We start from the raw sequence: 18,393 nt of genomic DNA on the forward strand, positions 1-18,393 counted from the left end.
AGCTTCTCTCTCTGCCACACGTCACAATATTATTGGATGGCGCCCCCACTCGCGCCCCCTCTCGCGCCCCCCACACCCCTCAGCCTAACCATTGGATTTTTTAATAATCTTTTGTTTTTTCTTTTTGATTTTATGAACTCAAAATTATTGATATCATACTAGTAATGATACAAGGACACACATAGTGACCGATAAAACAAGGAAAATGAGGTGATATTTAAAGTGAACACCGTCTCTTTGGGTTATAAAAAGGGCGATATGATAGGGGTGATATATTCTTGTCCGGCGAATTGTTGTGAAGAATAGTATTAATTTAATATGTTGTGTTATATGTATATATATATTATATTACTATTTGTAGCTCTACACCATTACACCCTAAAAACAAAAACTATCATTTGCTGACTGGACGCCACATGAAGCAAAACGCTCCATTTTGTACCCCCTCCACTACACATAGCCTAAGCAAGGGATGTGATAATGACTCGTGAGATCCTATACGACTCGTATAGAGATATGGGTCGAATAGATATCGCAAGCACAAAAATGGTATGGAAATGTTAGACCTAAGGTTTGACTTGTCTATACTCCTCGTATAGGTATGCATGAGCAATATAGACCCTAAAAGATCGTATAATACGAAATGTATGTAGTTTTTCACTAAAGAATTATATGTCTTGTATAGGCCCTATACGTCTCGCATAGTTTTTTGTGGATGAACTCGTGTAGGGCCTATACGGCTTGTATAGTTATTCATGGATGAACTATATGTCTCGTATACGCATATAAAAATCATATAGGTCTATATGATGCAAATAAATTTAGACGGCTCGTATATTTAGACTATAAAATATGTCTTGATGTCTGCTTTTTAGTTTCTAGAAATCGTATATAAAAATAAGTTCTTTATGTGCTTATTTATGACCTTTCCTATACCTAAAATAGATACTCGCTATAAACGTACGTATAAGAAAGGTAAAAGGATACATCATCTTCGTATATATTAAGACATTTTTTAATAATAATGTGCTTTTATTGGTTTTCTTACAATTCTTTCCCGCTATCAAACCAAATTAATTTTTTTAATGGGGTAATGGGCACCCATGGGTATTAGTGTATTACCCATGTATAGATCAATCACGTACGTTACCTCATTTTCACCCTTAATTACCCAAAAACCACAAAATAACTGGCAACACATACCCACAAGTACCATATAACATTTTTAATTCATTTTAATTCTTCAATGGTCAACAACGAAACAATTTTATGTGACAAACCTTTGCCATGAATTGAAGATGTGCCATGTGCCTTGGAAGTCATACGCCTAACCCATATGGGTGCCCGTCGTCTCTATATAATTTCTTTTGATCTCATGATAACTTTATCATTGTTTTTTCATATATATGTTTACACATTCAAATATTCTTTGATATTATTTATTCATATAAATATTGTTAGTATTTTTAAAGACGTCGTAGCTAAGTGCACAAATTGTAGTATGATGGGGTGGGGGTAACAAAGTACGATCAGTTTTCCACTTTTCACAATTGATGGTCCCAAAATCATGTGGTGTTTTTAAAGTATTATATGTATAAAGATGTTTAGTGTGTACTTATACGTGCTAAAAGACCCAAATCAATTGATGGTCCACAAGAGGTTTTGTATATGGCCCTAAAAATCACAAGGCCCATTTGATGTACGATTGTTGTTGTTTATGCATAAGAATATTATCAACATATGTATATTTGCACTTATCGTTCTACTTGCGGTGCGCGCATGTAATGTATATATGTGTGAACTCTCAGGTGGACAAGAGTGAATTGCATTAATTTTGACGTTATTTTACTAATCTTGTGAAAATAACGTTAAAAGTGACGGAAGGTTAATCAGGCATCATGTGGTGACGTTGATAGCCGAAAGACAAGGGTACATGCACCAATTGACGGTGTCCCGATGGTTGAGTGTTATGTGTCTTATGTCCAATGCTTGATGCAAAACTACTATCGAGCCGGGGGTCTTATCGGAACAGCCTCTACATTCCTAAGGGGTAGAGGTAAGGTTGTCTACATTTTACCTTCCTTAGGTCTTACCATAACTTTGCTATTTGTGGGATATATCGAGTACAATGATGATGATGTATATTTGCACGTACACAATAACATGTATATAAACAATTTTTAGCCTTTTTTAAGTTGTTTCCAACAAATTTATGAACTTATTTTCAACTAGGACATCTATACTACAGATTATAATACATATTTTCAAGTATCACATCTTTAAATCATAGACGTTTTAAAATGGTAACACATTTAGTCCTAGCCATGAATGGGGTAAATTTTTTCTGTTAAAAGTTCATTTTGTAGACAAAAAAAATAAGAACCATGCATGATCAATACATAAAAAAAATATGATTAAGCTATATATAAAAGCAAACGTAAAGCTACAGTATAAGTTTTTTATATAGGTTTCTAGCCCATGTGAATGTATATGTTAACAATTTTAGTCCCTATTGTTTGCTTTTCATTAGTTATATGCTAAGTGTTTTGTATGTGTGATAGTCAGGAAAAAACATGCATTTATAGAATTTTGATACCAAGCATTAATCGTATAAATGCATATGTTCTTTTTTAAAACTTTGTGAATATTAATGAGAGTTAATTTTTTTGTAAACCACTTTGTTTATTCTCAAAGTTTAACATTTGTTTTTTACTTCCCACATATATTTTTGTTATTATTCATATATTTAAGTTATTAAATATTTTTTATGACAACAGGATATGATACTTTTTACGACATGTTTATTTTTATAATGTCGCGCGTTAAAATAAAGTTGTATTAGCAATAGAGTATCTTTTTTGTATCATAAGAATACAAAGTTTTAGTGTCACATTGATACTGTAATGAGCCGAACCAATACCGACCAATTTTTTTTATTTAGATACTTTTTTTGTTTCGAATTAATAATCGTTACGATGTTTTTCTATATCCGTGTTTTAACGTTTGGGTCCGTTTCCAAGCTTCCGCGGGCAACTCGCCTTAGATATTTTTTCGTGTCAAACTAATCATTGTTACGACATGTTTATACATCTGTGTTTTGATATTCGGGTCTATGACCAAGCCCCCGCGCAACACGTATGGGGGGACTTCTAGTTAAATAAAACATGACAAGTTTATCTTACTTTTAAGGTGTACCGGACCGGGAACCAATTTCCTACCCGTACCCAACCCGTATGTATGATATGGTATTATGTTTCTCCCAGACCTGTACCTAAAACCATACCCGACCCGGATACGCCGAAGCCGGTTCTATATTTACCTGGTCAAAACCTGATACGACCCTACTCGAAACCTGAAAATCCGGTTAAATACCCGTCTATACCCGAAGCTGGTTTTAACTTTTGCTAACTATACTCGTAACCGGTTCTTACAAAATAACCGGAATGTGTGCCTGAACCACCCGGCCCAAATCAAGCCCATTAACTACACATTTTACACACAACTACCGCCACTTAACATCTCAATCTTCTTCAAGTTCCAATTAGCCGCCATTATCATTCAACCTTGAGCTCACGGTAAACAATTAAACACACACCCTAGGGTTTCAAAATGGAAACTAAACACAGCCTCAAACTCGCATTCACAATCACTTGTCTCGCTATAGTTTCAATTCTACTAGCCAACAGTTATCGTAAACAACGAAGGCGTAAACAGAAGATAAACTCGTCGTGTTACTTGAAATCTGAACCAAAACCGCAGCATAAGTTCAAGCGTGTGCTGGCGAATAACTCGTATGCTCCGTTCAAGCACTTGAAGATTGACGGTAGAGTTTTCATCATTTAAAATGAGATTTAGGAATGCAATTAATTAATTATAGGGTTTGGATCAAATAAAAATTAAATTAACTTGCTAACTGCGTGAATTAAGTAACGCAGTTATATATATAACTTAGTGTAATTAATTACAGCGTAGTGTAATTACACTACCGGTATATATAATTACATAAATACAAATTAAATTAACGCGCCTGTCTGTGCGAAACAAGTAACATTGTTATATATACAGCATAGTGTAATTAATTATAGCGTAGTGTAACTACACTACGATGTAATTACATAATTACACTACCGGTATATATATAATTACGTTACTTGATTCGCACAGTTAGCACGTTCATTTAATTTTTATGTTACCTAACTGGACCTAGTTGATGTTATTTAACTTATATTTGAATTTGGTGTTTGTATAATTGTATTGTATATGTGTGATGGTTATTATTAATGTATTAATTTCGTTAAAACAGTCTTTCGATTAACTAAATGAATGAACACGAATATAGGCTAATTAGTGTTTTAAAAACCGTGATTAGGCGCCGATTAATTGAATCAGAGGGCTACTACTAGTGTGATTAGGCACCAATTAATCGTATTGGAGGGCTACTGATTTGATTTCACCTAATCGATCACTAAAATTGGTACCTATTAAAATTTGAGGTATTTGAGAAATTTTACTTTATTTGAAAAACTATATATAAAACTTTGAAAAGTTAGATATTAGATTCCAATTAGATTAATCCCTATTTCAAGTGTGTGTTAACGAACAATTCGTATGCTTAATTCAAGCAGCACCTGAAGATAGATGGTAAAGTTTTCATCGAGTTAGTTATGATTTAGGAATGATAATGTAAGTATAAACCCTAAGTGGAGTTGGTAGATATAATGTAACTTAGTTTGAATCAGGTAGTTTTATTATCGTATAATTGTATTGTGTATTTGTATGATGATTAGTTAATTACTAATGGTTAAATTTCGTTACAAGTTACAACAGTCACCAATTGGTTGTACATGTTTGTTCGTTTAACTTCAATCGAACACGAACACGAACACATAATTGAACAATTTTTTTTGTTCATGTTCATTCATTAAAAAAATGGTTATGTTCGTGTTCTTTCATGACGTCATGTTTGTTCGTTTAAAACCTAAACGGACAGTTCACGAACGTAAACAAACACAAACAAAGATAATTAACCAAATATAAACGAGCACAAACGAACATAAGTTAGCAACTTAGCATTAATGAACACAAACGAACAAGTCCTATGTAATTATTTATATAAATATACTACTTATGTATTTACTAAAATTTAAATGAACATAAACAGATGTTCATGAACATAAATGAACAAACAAAACGTGTGTTCATGTTCGTTCATTTAATTAAATGAACACAAAATTTTGTTCATGTTCGTTCGTTTATTAAATAAACGAACTTCCAGCCGAACTGGTTATGAACATTTGGTTCTCTTACAGGCTTAATTGGCAGGGCTGTAAACAAGTGAATGTCAGACAAACTGTTCGTGAACTGATCGGCGGGAAGCTCATCTATGTTTGCTCGTTTAATAAATGAACAGACATGAACAAGGAATTTCGTTGGATTAACTGAATGAATGAGCATTAACATAGGCTATGTTTGTTTAATTGTGTTCGTGAACGCTCGATAATGTTTGTTTAATGTTCATTTAAAGTTCTTAATATATTTTAATGACTTTTCCAATCTTATCATATAGATCTAAGCAAAATTATTAATATAAAACAAAAATATATTATGATTAGTATATATGTAAATTAGCATACAAATATTGATAGAAGGCCGATTCGAGATGACTAATCTCCCAATTGATAAGAGACCCTTTGAGCGGGTTAGACTTCAAGAAATAGAAACAAGAAGTGATCAACAAAACTAAACTTTAATTCATTTTTTTTCTTCTTTTCCAATTGTAAATGTATGGTATTAAAGAAACAAGGAACAAACTACCACTTACATGAAAATAGGAAATATTGTAAACATGGACAATTGCATGCACTAAACTAAAGCAACGTGGGCATGAGGCTCAAACATGGGTATGGGATCAGTAGTGGTACATATCAAATATGATTGTTGGGAAAATCACAAACACAAATTTGGTAGCTGGACTGCTGGAGCGAACCGTTGACACCGACTATCATCCGAACCAAATAAAATAAAACATTATATTTGTTAATTTGTGTTTGTGAACCATTCCCGAACAAGTTCATTTTGTTAATGAACGAACACGGACAATATTTTTTGTTCCGTTAGGAGTTCGTGAACCGTTTGTTTGTCCGATAAAAGATTAATGAATGAACCTGAATAAGACTTTGTTCGGTTTTTTTTTTTTTACAGAACTGCTAATTGGTACTTGTCATGTCAATTTGTTTATGAAATTATGGCCATGCGTTGATGATGCATCGATTGAGTATTGATTTTTCATTACCTGCAGATAATTCATCGGATATGCATCCGTATGAATCAGAGATCAAGGCTCTGTTGGAGAAATCACCACTAGAATTTGAGTTCTCTAATGGAATTATGGATATGAGCATGAGTGATAGCTATGTTTGGATTGATGATGAATCAAAGTTAAAAGCACTTGTTGAGGTTCTGAGTAAGGAAAAAGTGTTTGCTGTGGATACTGAACAGCATAGCTTTCGGTCATTTTTAGGGTTCACAGCTCTTATTCAGGTGGAACATATAATTCTTTTTTGATAAGTATTGGCATTGAGTTAAGGAGATGCTGTTTTAATACTCAGTATTTGTTTTCTCGATTATAGATTTCGACTAGAGATGAAGATTATTTGGTGGACACGATTGCTGTTCATGATATTATGGGACTTCTCGGCCCTGTATTTGCCAATCCGAATATATGCAAGGTACTTTGTAGGTTTGTGCTTGTATCTTTACTTTGCTGATTGTTGATCATACATTAGCAGTTTTTATATTCTTAATTTTAACATTTAAATGGAAGTACACAAAATGATGAATATGGAAGTCAAGTAATTTGGATATTGAATATGTGTGTGTGTGACAATAGATTGTGCAAAAGGTGCTAGCTTTTCCCGTTTTTGAGATTTATGTATAATATAATGAAATTAAATGCATATGAAACTCTTTACCCCTTTTTTTATTTTCTCAAATATTAATTTTGTACTCTTTATAAGTTAAATAGATTTTAATTTTCTTTGTAATTCATCTTCTTAATAATTAATATATCTTGTATGATTTGTCACACCGTTTAACAAAAAGTTTAGAATCCTTGGCAGTTTTTATTTTAGAACTAACCAAATTGAATTTAAATAGTTAGATATTTTCTCTTTTCATTATTCTTTCTTTCTTATGTACTTTAACTTCATGTTTTGTGTTATAATATGCGGTGGTTGGCTTGTCTAGGTGTTCCATGGTGCTGATAATGATGTTATATGGCTACAAAGGGATTTTCATATTTATGTTGTAAACTTATTTGACACTGCTAAGGTGAGCCAAGCTTTCATATTAATAAAGAATGACTGCTGTTTCTGTTTGCTAATCTTCCATGGTGTTTAATTGAATTATCTGCAGGCTTGTGACGTGTTATCAAAACCACAGAGATCATTAGCCTACTTACTTGAAACATATTGTGGTGTTACCACTAACAAGCTATACCAGGTACAATTGTTATTGCTCAGTCTTTCGTTGAGACATCTTTTTTTCCTGCAAACAGTTTATAATTATTATATCTACCACTAGTGTGACAACCATAAGTTCTTTATGAACCATGTATGCCTAATATGCCTTTTTTGTTGCAAATATAATTGTAGCGTGAAGATTGGCGACAACGTCCACTACCAATAGATATGGTTGAATATGCTCGGATGGATGCACATTATTTGCTTTATATTGCAGATTGTCTTGTTTCCGAGCTCAAAAACCAGAACAACGGTGAGATCTGTCTCTCAACGTACTATATAGAATCAATTCAATTCTTAACAAATGTTTTTAATTTCTATCAACCATAATTTGCATCAAACTTACATTTATGGTTCGCCATCTGCCTCGTCTTTCAGTTTTCTAGTAAATATAATGATGCATACATTTATAAAAAATAATTTTATTAAAAATAATTTTGTTATTCAACTAGTCTTTAGTTGCAGATTGAGAAAAACCACATAGTACAACCTTTTAAAAATGTATCTTGTATTTTACAATCGTTTTTCTAATGTAGTTTTACAGATAATAGTGCATCAGAAAATTCAGTCGGTCTTGATGACAAATTGCATTTTGTTTCCGAGGTTAACCGACGTTCGAATGCTTTGTGCCTGCAACTCTTCACCAAAGATCTAGAAGCTTCCCCAGGGCAGTCTGCTGCTTCTTCTATTATTTCCCGCCATTTAAATGATCATGGAAGTTCTACAAACAACAGCCAGGTAATAATGTGTATTAGTAATGAGTTTTATACTTATATTTATAGGGGATACAATCCTACAAAAAGGAAATTATATAACCATAAACTAGGAAACTGAAGCAAATCATATCAGCATGAATCAGCCAAATTAAATGCTAGTTAATACTCCTAGTTTTGTTTTTATCTATATTATACAAAATCTGAGAATTTTTTGTGTGATGTTCTCTTTCCATGCGGTTTCAGGATCTTGTTAGACGTCTATGCTCTTGGAGGGATTTGATGGTAAATAACTTACCCTTTAGATAGAGGTGGATTATTAGGTCGTTGGTGGCGGGTTGGGCCATATTTCTAAACGGGTTCGTTAAATGAGTAACCTTTTGTTACATGATAAAATGGGCTAGGCCGGGTTGACTTAAAAGTCAAAACACTTGTTTTAGTATTAGGATAATGTATATGTAGGTCATCTAACTATGTAAGATTTCTTAAGGACACCTAACTACCACAAGGCCAACCAAGTATCAAATATCAATTTGATTTCATTTATTCCAATTCTATTGCCAAAATTGTCACATGTAGAATTTTAGAAATGACAAATACCCATGAGGCCATGATTGTACTCGAAAGAATCAACTCTAGATGGATTGGAAAAACATATGTAAGTAGATTCAAGGTATCATTTTCATGTTACAATTATTTAGTCACTAAAGCTTTAAAAATAGAGTCATTTCATCATTTTACATTTTTCCAGCTAGTTTTCTATTTTCGGATCTGTCATAAAATAAACTAAATTGATACTTGGTGTGGCCTGCACGTATGTTATCCCATTTTCTTCAATTTGTAATTGGTGTGTCAAATATGACTTTCTAAATTAAATTGTGTCATATTAATTTAAATTTTTGAATAGCAAGAGTTAGGAGGTCTAATTCGGATTTACTAAATCATATATATTTCAATAGTAATATAAATTTGCAAATAAAAAGGTTTAGAAAATCTAAATATAATTTACTGATTTTATGCATTTTATTTCAGGCCCGTATGCATGACGAGAGCCTTAAATATGTGCTATCTGATAACGCTATCGTCTCTCTTGCTGAAAAAGTTCCATCAACTTCCACAGACATTTGCACTACAATATCACAAGCCGATATAGACATAGACATTCCAAATTCCAATCCAACCCCTCCGTTTCCATCTTCTGTTGTCTTGAGTCATTTGGATGACTTCCCTTACCTCCTCCAAAATGAGATAACTAATCTTGATTTATTTCAACTAATTCTCAAAAAGCACCTCGGTCCAAACTGTTCATGTCCCTTTTCACTTTATAACTATAGTCTGCTTTCTAAAACTAACATCAATTCATCAAAGAGATTGGTTTCAAAGGCAAGTGGACACAGGTTTTCAAAAAAAGTTGCTCGCAAGATTTCTCGAGAGCTTTTTGTTCAGAAGTTTTCTTGCAAAGCTCCTGTGTATCATAACTGCAGGATATATGCTAATGATGGAAGATTGTTGTGCTACTGTGATCGAAGGAAGCTTGAATGGTTAGTAATAGATCATTTCAGATATTTTGTATTTTATTTCGTTTCTAACTAATTGCCCACTTTGAGAAATAGATAGTTATAGTTTACACATGTTCCAGTTTTAACTTTATTTGCTAGGCTTTCGGAAAATTATTTTAGGGCGAGGGGAGTGTATGCACTTCATACATTTTATTAATAGAAGATATTACTAAAAATGATATATTTTTTGCTATTCTACGTGACATGTTAATTATTTTAAAACTTATTATTGTGCAAAAATGTGTTTTAAGTTAAATTCTGTTTAAACCAAGTCACTAGTTTTTTTGTTAAGGAATGAGCGAGTTGCCTATAAAGCTTCCTCTCTTTGATCTGATTTTAGTTTTGAGTAATACATGTTATCTACACTTTCAAAAAGGTTCAAACCTTCGAAAACTTTTCATTGGGAGTAATCTTTAAAGTCAACGGTACTTTAACTACCAATTTTGACCGTGTAACCAACTGAGATTTTGAAGCTTTTTTAAAAGTTGATTACTTATTTTCATGAACAGCATATTTTTGTCACCCTCGTGATTTGAACCCTCACCCTTTTAGAAAGGCTAAGCCTTATCTAATTCCTTGATACCACTAGGCCAATAGTGAATTTGGAAGTTAGTTACATCTTTTTATGGTTTTTGCTAGGGGTGTAAACAAGCCAAGCCACTCGAGATCGGCCCGCTAAGAGCTCGAGTTGAGCTTAAATGAGCTCGAGCCTAAAACAAGCTTGTTTAACTAACGAGACCGTGCTTCACTTATTAAGCCCGAGCTAGCTCAAGAGGCTCAACAATCGTATTATTTATTGATTTTTAATTTTGTATTAGTTATATATTTTCTAAATAATCATTGTTATATAAATTTATGGTAAAAATAACTCAAAACGTATATTATGCTGCATATAAAAGTTATAATCCCTTAAAATATAAACAAAATTAGCTGTAAGTGTATAAAAATTAATGATAGTAAATAAATGACCCGAGCTCGAGCTTGAAAAACTACTTACGGGCTAAGCTCGAGATTTAGCTTTATAATTAGAGCTCGAAACAAGCCGAGCTTGAGCTCTTGTATGTTATATAAAAGTTAAATAAGCTTGGCTCGGCTTGCTCACACTCCTAGTTTTATCTTTGTGAATCATACATAACCAATAATATTACAGGTATCTGCAGCGGGACCTAGCAAAACTCGTTGACAAAGACCCACCCGCCATAATGCTTCTTTTTGAACCCAAAGGCCGCCCAGAAGACGAAGGAAATGATTTTTACATTCAAAGTAAAAAAAACATATGTGTAGGGTGTGGTGAAGGAAATCACTATTTACGGTACCGTATAATCCCGTCATGCTACAGAATCCACTTTCCGGAACATTTAAAAAGCCATCGGTCTCATGATATTGTTTTGGTGTGTGTCGATTGCCATGAAAAAGCACATTCTTCGGCTGAAAAGTACAAAAAGAAAGTAGCTTTAGAATTCGGGATACCATTATTTGTACATAAAGTGGTCGATTCTAATGAGGAAGATGTTTCTGGATCTTCGTCATCTGTCGTGAAACTTGGTGATAGTGGTGTGTCTCCTTTAGAGTTGAGAACGGCTGCAATGGCTCTTTTAAGGCATGGTCCACGGATGCCACCTCAGCGCCGTGAGGAGTTGACACAGGTATGAAGTCTATTGTTATAACGAAAATTAATTGCTTATGTAGTTTTTGTAGCTGGGGTGTTTACAACCTGCCGAAGCCCACTGACTGTCCAAACCAAAGAAAGTCGGTTCGGTTTAAAATATGTACAGTTCGGTTTTAGCAGTTTTAATGGTTTGGTTTACGGTTTGGAGTTTGGACCTTGAAGCCGACTGTTTAATATGTATTTATATTATTTTATTGAACACTCCTTACAAATTTTCTAACATTTCATACAAAACCATGCAGATGCTTTAAAAAAATTATTATTATATTTGTCTAAAACCGCTGAACCGGCAAAACTGAACCGTTAAATTGCGAAAACCCACCGGTTTGGGTCTCAACTTTTCAAAGCCTTATTTAACGGCTCAACACATTCTTTTGTCAAAACCTACAAAACCTGTTTTGCTGTTTGCATTAGTTATGAAAACATTAAAAGTAATTATTTCTAATAACCTGCGTTTTTAGATTAAACGATTTTGGTGGTTATATTTATTACAAGTACAATTATTCTCGAAACGAGCCTTATTTTTATTTATTTTACAGGTTGTCAAGAAATATTATGGAGGAAGAGATATATCAGATGAAGATTTAGAAAAGGCTTTACTAGTAGGAATGAGTCCTCACGAAAAAAGACGGTTACGCAAGAAAAAAGGCATATGCTTTAACAATACTTCTCCAAACAACATTGTTTCAGACAATGATATTAAGGAAAACAATGGACTTCACGAGTCCGAGAATGGTTCCAATCCGGATATTACAGACCATTCTGAACAAAACGGGCTGGGTCATGCGAGTTCTGATGGGGCGGTCTGTAGTTCAAAGTTATCGCTATTAGGGCATGGCCCACATGGGAAACAAGTAGTTGATTATTTGCTGAAGAATCATGGGGAAGTTGGGATTCAGGAGTTTTGTCAAAGATGGAGACAAGTGTTTGTTGAGAGTATTAATCCTCGGTTTTTACCGGGTGGTTGGGATGTGACTCACAGGTATGTTGCATTCTGTCTCTTTAATTTTGACTACTGACTTTATTTAGTTCGTATTACTGAGTGGTGGTGTAGCTGTAGTGGAGTACACGGTTCGGTTTGGGTTGGTTTTGGGCTAAAACCGAACCGGTTTTTGAATTTTTTAAATTCTTTGCTTTGGTTTTTTTGGTTTTGCTATTTGAGCTTGAAAATTTTGGACGGGAAAAAAATGGGGCCTAAAATAATGCATCAGGGCCCAAGTCATTTTGTTAATTAAGTACTAATTATTTGTTATACATTTGGGCTTAAATATTTGAGTCACATTTTTTTATTTTTTTTATAATTTACTTAAATAGAAAGTAAGTAATGAAAATTTATAAAATTTTGTTCGGTTTAGATTTTTTAATACACGCAGAACCAAAACATGGTAGTGGTGAACTCGTTTCGGTTCGGTTAATTGGTTAAAGCCATACCTATAACCAATATTTCGGTTTTTTCTTTGTTTTGATAACCGATTGGTTTTGGGTATAAACGATTTGGTTAATTTGGTTTATAGAAAAGATCGTTCGGTGAGTTTTGGACGTGTGTGTGTGGATTCACGATGAATGAATCCAAGTGTATTATTGGCCAAATGAAATATTGGCAAAAATGAAAAGGAGAACACGTGTTGTATATAAAAATTTGGAATCAAATTTTTCCAACATATAACATAATATTTATAAAAGATAGAAAAGTATACAAGAGCGTTTTCAATGACAGTTCAGTTCAGTAGTTTACAGAAAAAATCATAATTGAACAATTGTTTCTTAACTGGTTCAGTAATTTTGCTAAGCAGAGATCCTAGGTACTGGTGGGATTTGTGAGGTTTTTTACAGACTCTTGTTGGATTTTAGCAACCAACCTTTAACTGATTTTGAATGTAAATATAGGGGCGTTCACGAAAACTGAAACCCAAATAAACCGATCTGAGGTTTTATTCGGATACACGGATCCGAATATCCGAATAACTAACTCGGATTCGGATTGGATTCAGTTATAGGATATTAGAAAATTCAGATTGTTCAGATATCCGTTTAATCCGAATAAATAACACGTCTTTAGTGGCATTTTCCAGTTTTGTATGTTTATTTAGACCATTGCTTGAAGTTTGAATTTTAAATTCATGTTCAAGACTAATTTATATTATCGGTTTTGTATGTTTATTGTGATTCTAAAATCTAAACCTGTAAAAAATGTCAGGGGACTAAAAACTAATTTTTTTTTGTTATTAGGTTATTTTCGGATTATTCGGGTAATTTCGGATTTTATCCGAATCCAATCCGAATTGAATTCGGATAGATCCGGATCCGATAGGAATATACTTAATTCGGATTGGATCGGATTCTGGATAGGGTCCTAAAATTTTCAAATCCGAAAATTCCGAAATTAATAAACCAAATGTTCTGTTAACACCCCTATGTAACAATTGCTCTGAAAAGGATATGATTTGACATTTTTTTTTGTAGCGGTAGAAGGGAGTTTGGGGACTTCAGTGTATACAATCCAGCAAATAAGGCTTCGGTTGGTGCTAAGGATTAATGGAAACAGCATCCAATTGTGTACAAGAATCAAATGTTGTAGTGTTGGTGTTTGTTTGTTTTTTGTTTATTTAAAATCTTGAATCCCTTTGATTACATTCATTTGGTTTTTCAGGATGATAAACACTCTTTTTAACTGTCTTTATATTTTTGGATTATGGATTTGAACATTAAACTTCATAATGACTATGTTGCTTGTTTGTTTATTAATAGTAGAATAAGTTTCTTGCTTGTTTAGCAACACGCCGGTTTACCACTAAACCAATGCTTATTTTCTATTTTAATATTGTATTATATTTTGATTTGGAGGCTTTAATTAAGTGTGATTAAAATTGCCATAATATAAGGCTTTAGTTATCCACCTAGTTATCCATCCAGAAACTCAACTTCTGCCCATCTTTAGTTGTCCTTTTGAGCAAATCGACCAATTTGCTTTCTTCCCACCTAAGTTTATTTATCGTATTAGCAATCTTAACATCTTTAATTCTTGCAATCCCTAACCCTCCCTTATCTTTCGTCAATGCCACCCTCTCCCAAACCACCCAATGTTTTTTTTGAGACTCGTTTGACCCTTCCCATAAAAATCTCTTCATAATACTTTCAAGGTTCTCCGCCGTTTTACACGGAACCTTGAGTAAAAGACAAATAATACACCAGTAAACTTTCTAGCACCACTTTAATTAGAACAACCATTCCACCTATAGAGAGAGAGAATAAGCTCTTCAAATCACAAAGCTTTTTTCAAAATTTTCATAGTACCATTCCAATTATTAATTTTGTTCATGCTACACCAACCGTAATACCTAAAACGTGAGAACGGAATTTTCCCCGATTTACAATTAATTATTAAATTCTCTAGTTAAATTAATAATAATAAATAATAATAATGTTAGGCTTTTTGCAGGGTTGTCAGTTCGAATCCTGAGTCCACCCGAGTTTTCGTCCTAAAGTGTGTTACGCTAGAGAGTTCTGCTCTTATTTTCGGGGAAACGTCCAAACCAAACTCTAAAGCTAGCGTGAGCCTGGGTAAGACAACATGATCTGGACATGATGAGAGACAACGGGCAGTGGCGAAGGATAGTTGGGGCCAGGCCCCTCCGTTTTTTTGCGCATTAGTGTAAATTTACGTATTTCGCCCGACATTTTTTATACGTAGTGTAAATTTACCTGTTTTCAAACCGAAAACTTGATCTTGGCCCCCTCTGTTTACGGTTTTTTTAGTGCGAATTTTCATCCGGCCCCCTCGACATCTTCGTCTAAGCTTCGACCCTAACAACAGAATTCTCCAAATCTAAATATAAAAAAGTCTTTACAAACAAAATAATAATAATAATAATAATAATAATAATAATAATAATAATAATAATAATAGTAAAAAAAATAATAATAATAGTAAAATAATTACGGCTTCTCCCTTCTTCACGCCACCCCTACATTAATAATATTCCTTCCTTTCCATTTTCCCGCTTAATCAACACTCCTTTAAAACCTCCACGCCTTTCTCTTTACACACACACTCTCTAACCACCTAACAACCTCCTTCCAACCGCCATGAACCACCGTCGCTTCCACCACCGCTCCACCGCCGTCGACGGCTACTTCCGGTACCTAAAACCCGGCGCACTCGCTCAACTCCGTGACCGTAAAATCAACGCTAAAACTCAGATCTCGTTTTCTCGAGCTTTACCGTTGTCACCGTGTAGATCTATCAACGGAGGTGGTTTCAGTCAACAACAGGAAGGTTCCGGTACTAATAACGCCGTTAGTGACGGAGAATTGGCGAGATGGTACGGTCCGTGGTGTCCACAACGGAAGAAACTAATGGCCGTTAGATATGTATCATATTCTGAACCTGATATTGATGCTTCTTCACCTGTTATTGATTGAAGTAGTTTTGTGTTTATATTGTTTTGAGTTTATTTGTATATGCTTATGATTTTTAGGTTAGTTTTTAATTGATGTGAAAATTATTTTAATCATTTCAAAGCATGAATAATAGTATTATATTATGTTCAGTTGTTTCTAGTGTTAATTTGTATTATAATTCAGCTTAATTTTAGGAGAAGTCTTTAATCGTCTTAACTAATATTATAATTCAGTTGTTTCTAGTGTTAATTTGTATATTTTCTAATGGCCGTTAGATGATATATATGTTAGGTTGTTATGTTCAAACACCGCCCGCTGGTGTGTTAACAACTCTATACGGCTCCTCTAGGTGACATACTGATGTATGTAGTAACATGATGACAACTTTTTCAGTCTATACGGCCCTTAGACCACATGCTATGGGCACGGTGGAGGGCGCGAAACACCACCGGGAGGGGGGCGCGGTGGGTAGGGGCTTCACAACGCCGGGCGCCTTTCTCTCTCACACACATGCATATATATGTATGTGTGTGTGTGTGTATAATAGGGGCGCAATGGGCTTTAAATCACATCGGGACATTATTGGTTGGGACTTCAATGCCCCCGGTGCTTACGTGGCACTGACGTGACACTGTGGAGGGGCTTCGATGCCCCCCACCATAGAGGATGGTCTAAGGGCCGTATAGCACCTATACGAGTCATATAGGCTTCAAACACCCGACACTTTTCGACAAAACATGACAAAATTCTTCACCTATACGGCTCTAGTATAAATAACATATGTGGTGTGTGAGTTACCTATTCTGAACCTTGGAAGGTCCTGCACAGGTTATTGATGGTTTGCTAATGATTTCTTAGTTGCTCATTGATTGAATTAGATATGTTAATCATTTGAAGGCATGATCTCAAATATGATCAATGAAAGTCATTAATAATCATATATAGTATTCTAATTGCATTGTTATTTTTTTTAATTTACATATTTCCACGAGATTTTACCTAGTCTAAAGCCCGACACACTTGCTGAACTTCGCACGCACAAGCGGTGGAGGTTTAATTCGATGCAAAGTGAAGAACCTTACCAGGACTTTCAATAGCTGTCCAAATGACTACATGATCATGGTTTACTCTACCTCAGTTCCGTTTTTTTGCGCGGCAATGTAAATTTACCTGTTTTTGTCCGATCTGTTTTATATGTAGTGTAAATTTACCCGTTTTCAACCAAAAATTTGATCCCGGCCCCCTCCGTTTACGGGTTTTTAATGTGTATTTTCGTCCACCCCCCTCAACATCTTCGTCCAAGCTTCGCCATTCGCCACTGCTCAGTTCACCATTTCGAAACATGGAATCAATTAGTTTCAACACGTCATTAATTTGAACTTCGCATATGTTATTTTGGCACACATATTTTTGGTTCTTAAAAAGCAGTTCGAGAAGGTTCAATTGTTTGAAATGAATTTCTAAACTCGTAAATCAGCTCCGGAACTCACTACCGGCAGTTTTATGTAAAAGCAAATAAAGATGAGTTTATTTGTAGTTTTTTTTGTCAGTTTTAGGTTATTTTCTAGTTTTCTGAAGGTTTATGTGAAATTGTGAATATTATGTTAATCATTTCAAAGCATGATCAATAAAAAGTTATTAAGTATTTTATCTTGTATACTAATTATGTTGTTTCTAATCTTTTATGTTTTACATTTTCTCCGAGATTGTCATGCTATTTGTACTTTGGTAGATGTCTTTCTTTATTCTTCATTTATTACACATGTTCTTAATATTTGATGGATATATGAATTGAAATTACTCAATTAGACTTCATTATTTTGCATTGAATACTTATCAAATGATTGATAATTTTGTTTGATGTAATAATTGGTTGGATTTTCATATCCGTGGACATTAATAGGCACGCCAATTGTTGATTATATAAATCTTATTGTTGATTTTGTCTTGGATAATGTTTAATCTGAGATTGCAAAAATGTTGTCACACATTTGCTTTGGTATTTGAATTTTTGTCAATGGTGTATGATTTAAGCAGATATGGAACATTTTGCACTAGGCACAAGCTTGTTCTATAAATTCTTAATGATCAGTTTTTAATCTTTGTTTGCGATGCAGATAGCCCTTTGTTTCCATTTAGTAATGGCTTTGTATTTCTGTTCAATTTATTTTCTCACTTGCACTTGTCATAATTCTTTCAATCTCTGCAATCTCTAACTCTGTATCATATGTTTTTCTCACTATATCATAAGACATGTAATTGATTGTCTTAACCAATGGTTGAATGTTAGATATCTATTTTTGCAGTGTGAATGTGTGATATTAGGAGGTAAGATATTTTTAAGAAGCTTTCACTGCTGGAACGTTAACTACTACAATTTCGTTTAATTTCAACACCAGATCAGTGTCATATTGATAGAGGTTCAGCGTGTTAGTGTCCTCTTGAAGATGCTATTAACTATATGCTTCAGCTGTTTAAAAGAATATTGATTCTGATTAAGGAAGCATGGCAGATCTGTTAATCTGTTAACG

The 18,393-nt window shown here is 34.0% G+C and overlaps 1 protein-coding gene across 1 annotated transcript; it reads left to right on the forward strand.

Annotated features, from left to right (window-relative positions):
* The first annotated feature begins 3,574 nt into the window (after positions 1-3,574).
* On the forward strand, positions 3,575-14,242 carry LOC143551075 (protein RRP6-like 3). Its single transcript, XM_077041592.1, has 12 exons — positions 3,575-3,823; positions 6,299-6,540; positions 6,630-6,728; positions 7,246-7,329; positions 7,414-7,500; positions 7,653-7,773; positions 8,065-8,257; positions 8,473-8,518; positions 9,266-9,774; positions 10,943-11,438; positions 12,001-12,443; positions 13,925-14,242. Exons 1-12 carry the CDS (start codon positions 3,610-3,612, stop codon positions 13,995-13,997), a joined length of 2,607 nt encoding a protein of 868 aa, XP_076897707.1. The 5' UTR covers positions 3,575-3,609; the 3' UTR covers positions 13,998-14,242.
* Positions 14,243-18,393: the final 4,151 nt, after the last annotated feature.

This window comes from Bidens hawaiensis, unplaced genomic scaffold, assembly GCF_021521415.1.
Source record: "Bidens hawaiensis isolate Kalapana, Puna unplaced genomic scaffold, B.hawaiensis_p1.1 tig00016259_1, whole genome shotgun sequence".
Classification (NCBI taxonomy): domain Eukaryota; kingdom Viridiplantae; phylum Streptophyta; class Magnoliopsida; order Asterales; family Asteraceae; genus Bidens; species Bidens hawaiensis.

Bases quoted from the DNA above. Each gene is read 5' to 3' on its own strand.
- LOC143551075 (XM_077041592.1), top strand. From the start codon at position 3,610: ATGGAAACTAAACACAGCCTCAAACTCGCATTCACAATCACTTGTCTC. The intron at 3,824-6,298 runs GTAGAGTTTTCA...CATTACCTGCAG, and splicing joins CAAGCACTTGAAGATTGACG to ATAATTCATCGGATATGCAT. The intron at 9,775-10,942 runs GTTAGTAATAGA...ATAATATTACAG, and splicing joins GATCGAAGGAAGCTTGAATG to GTATCTGCAGCGGGACCTAG.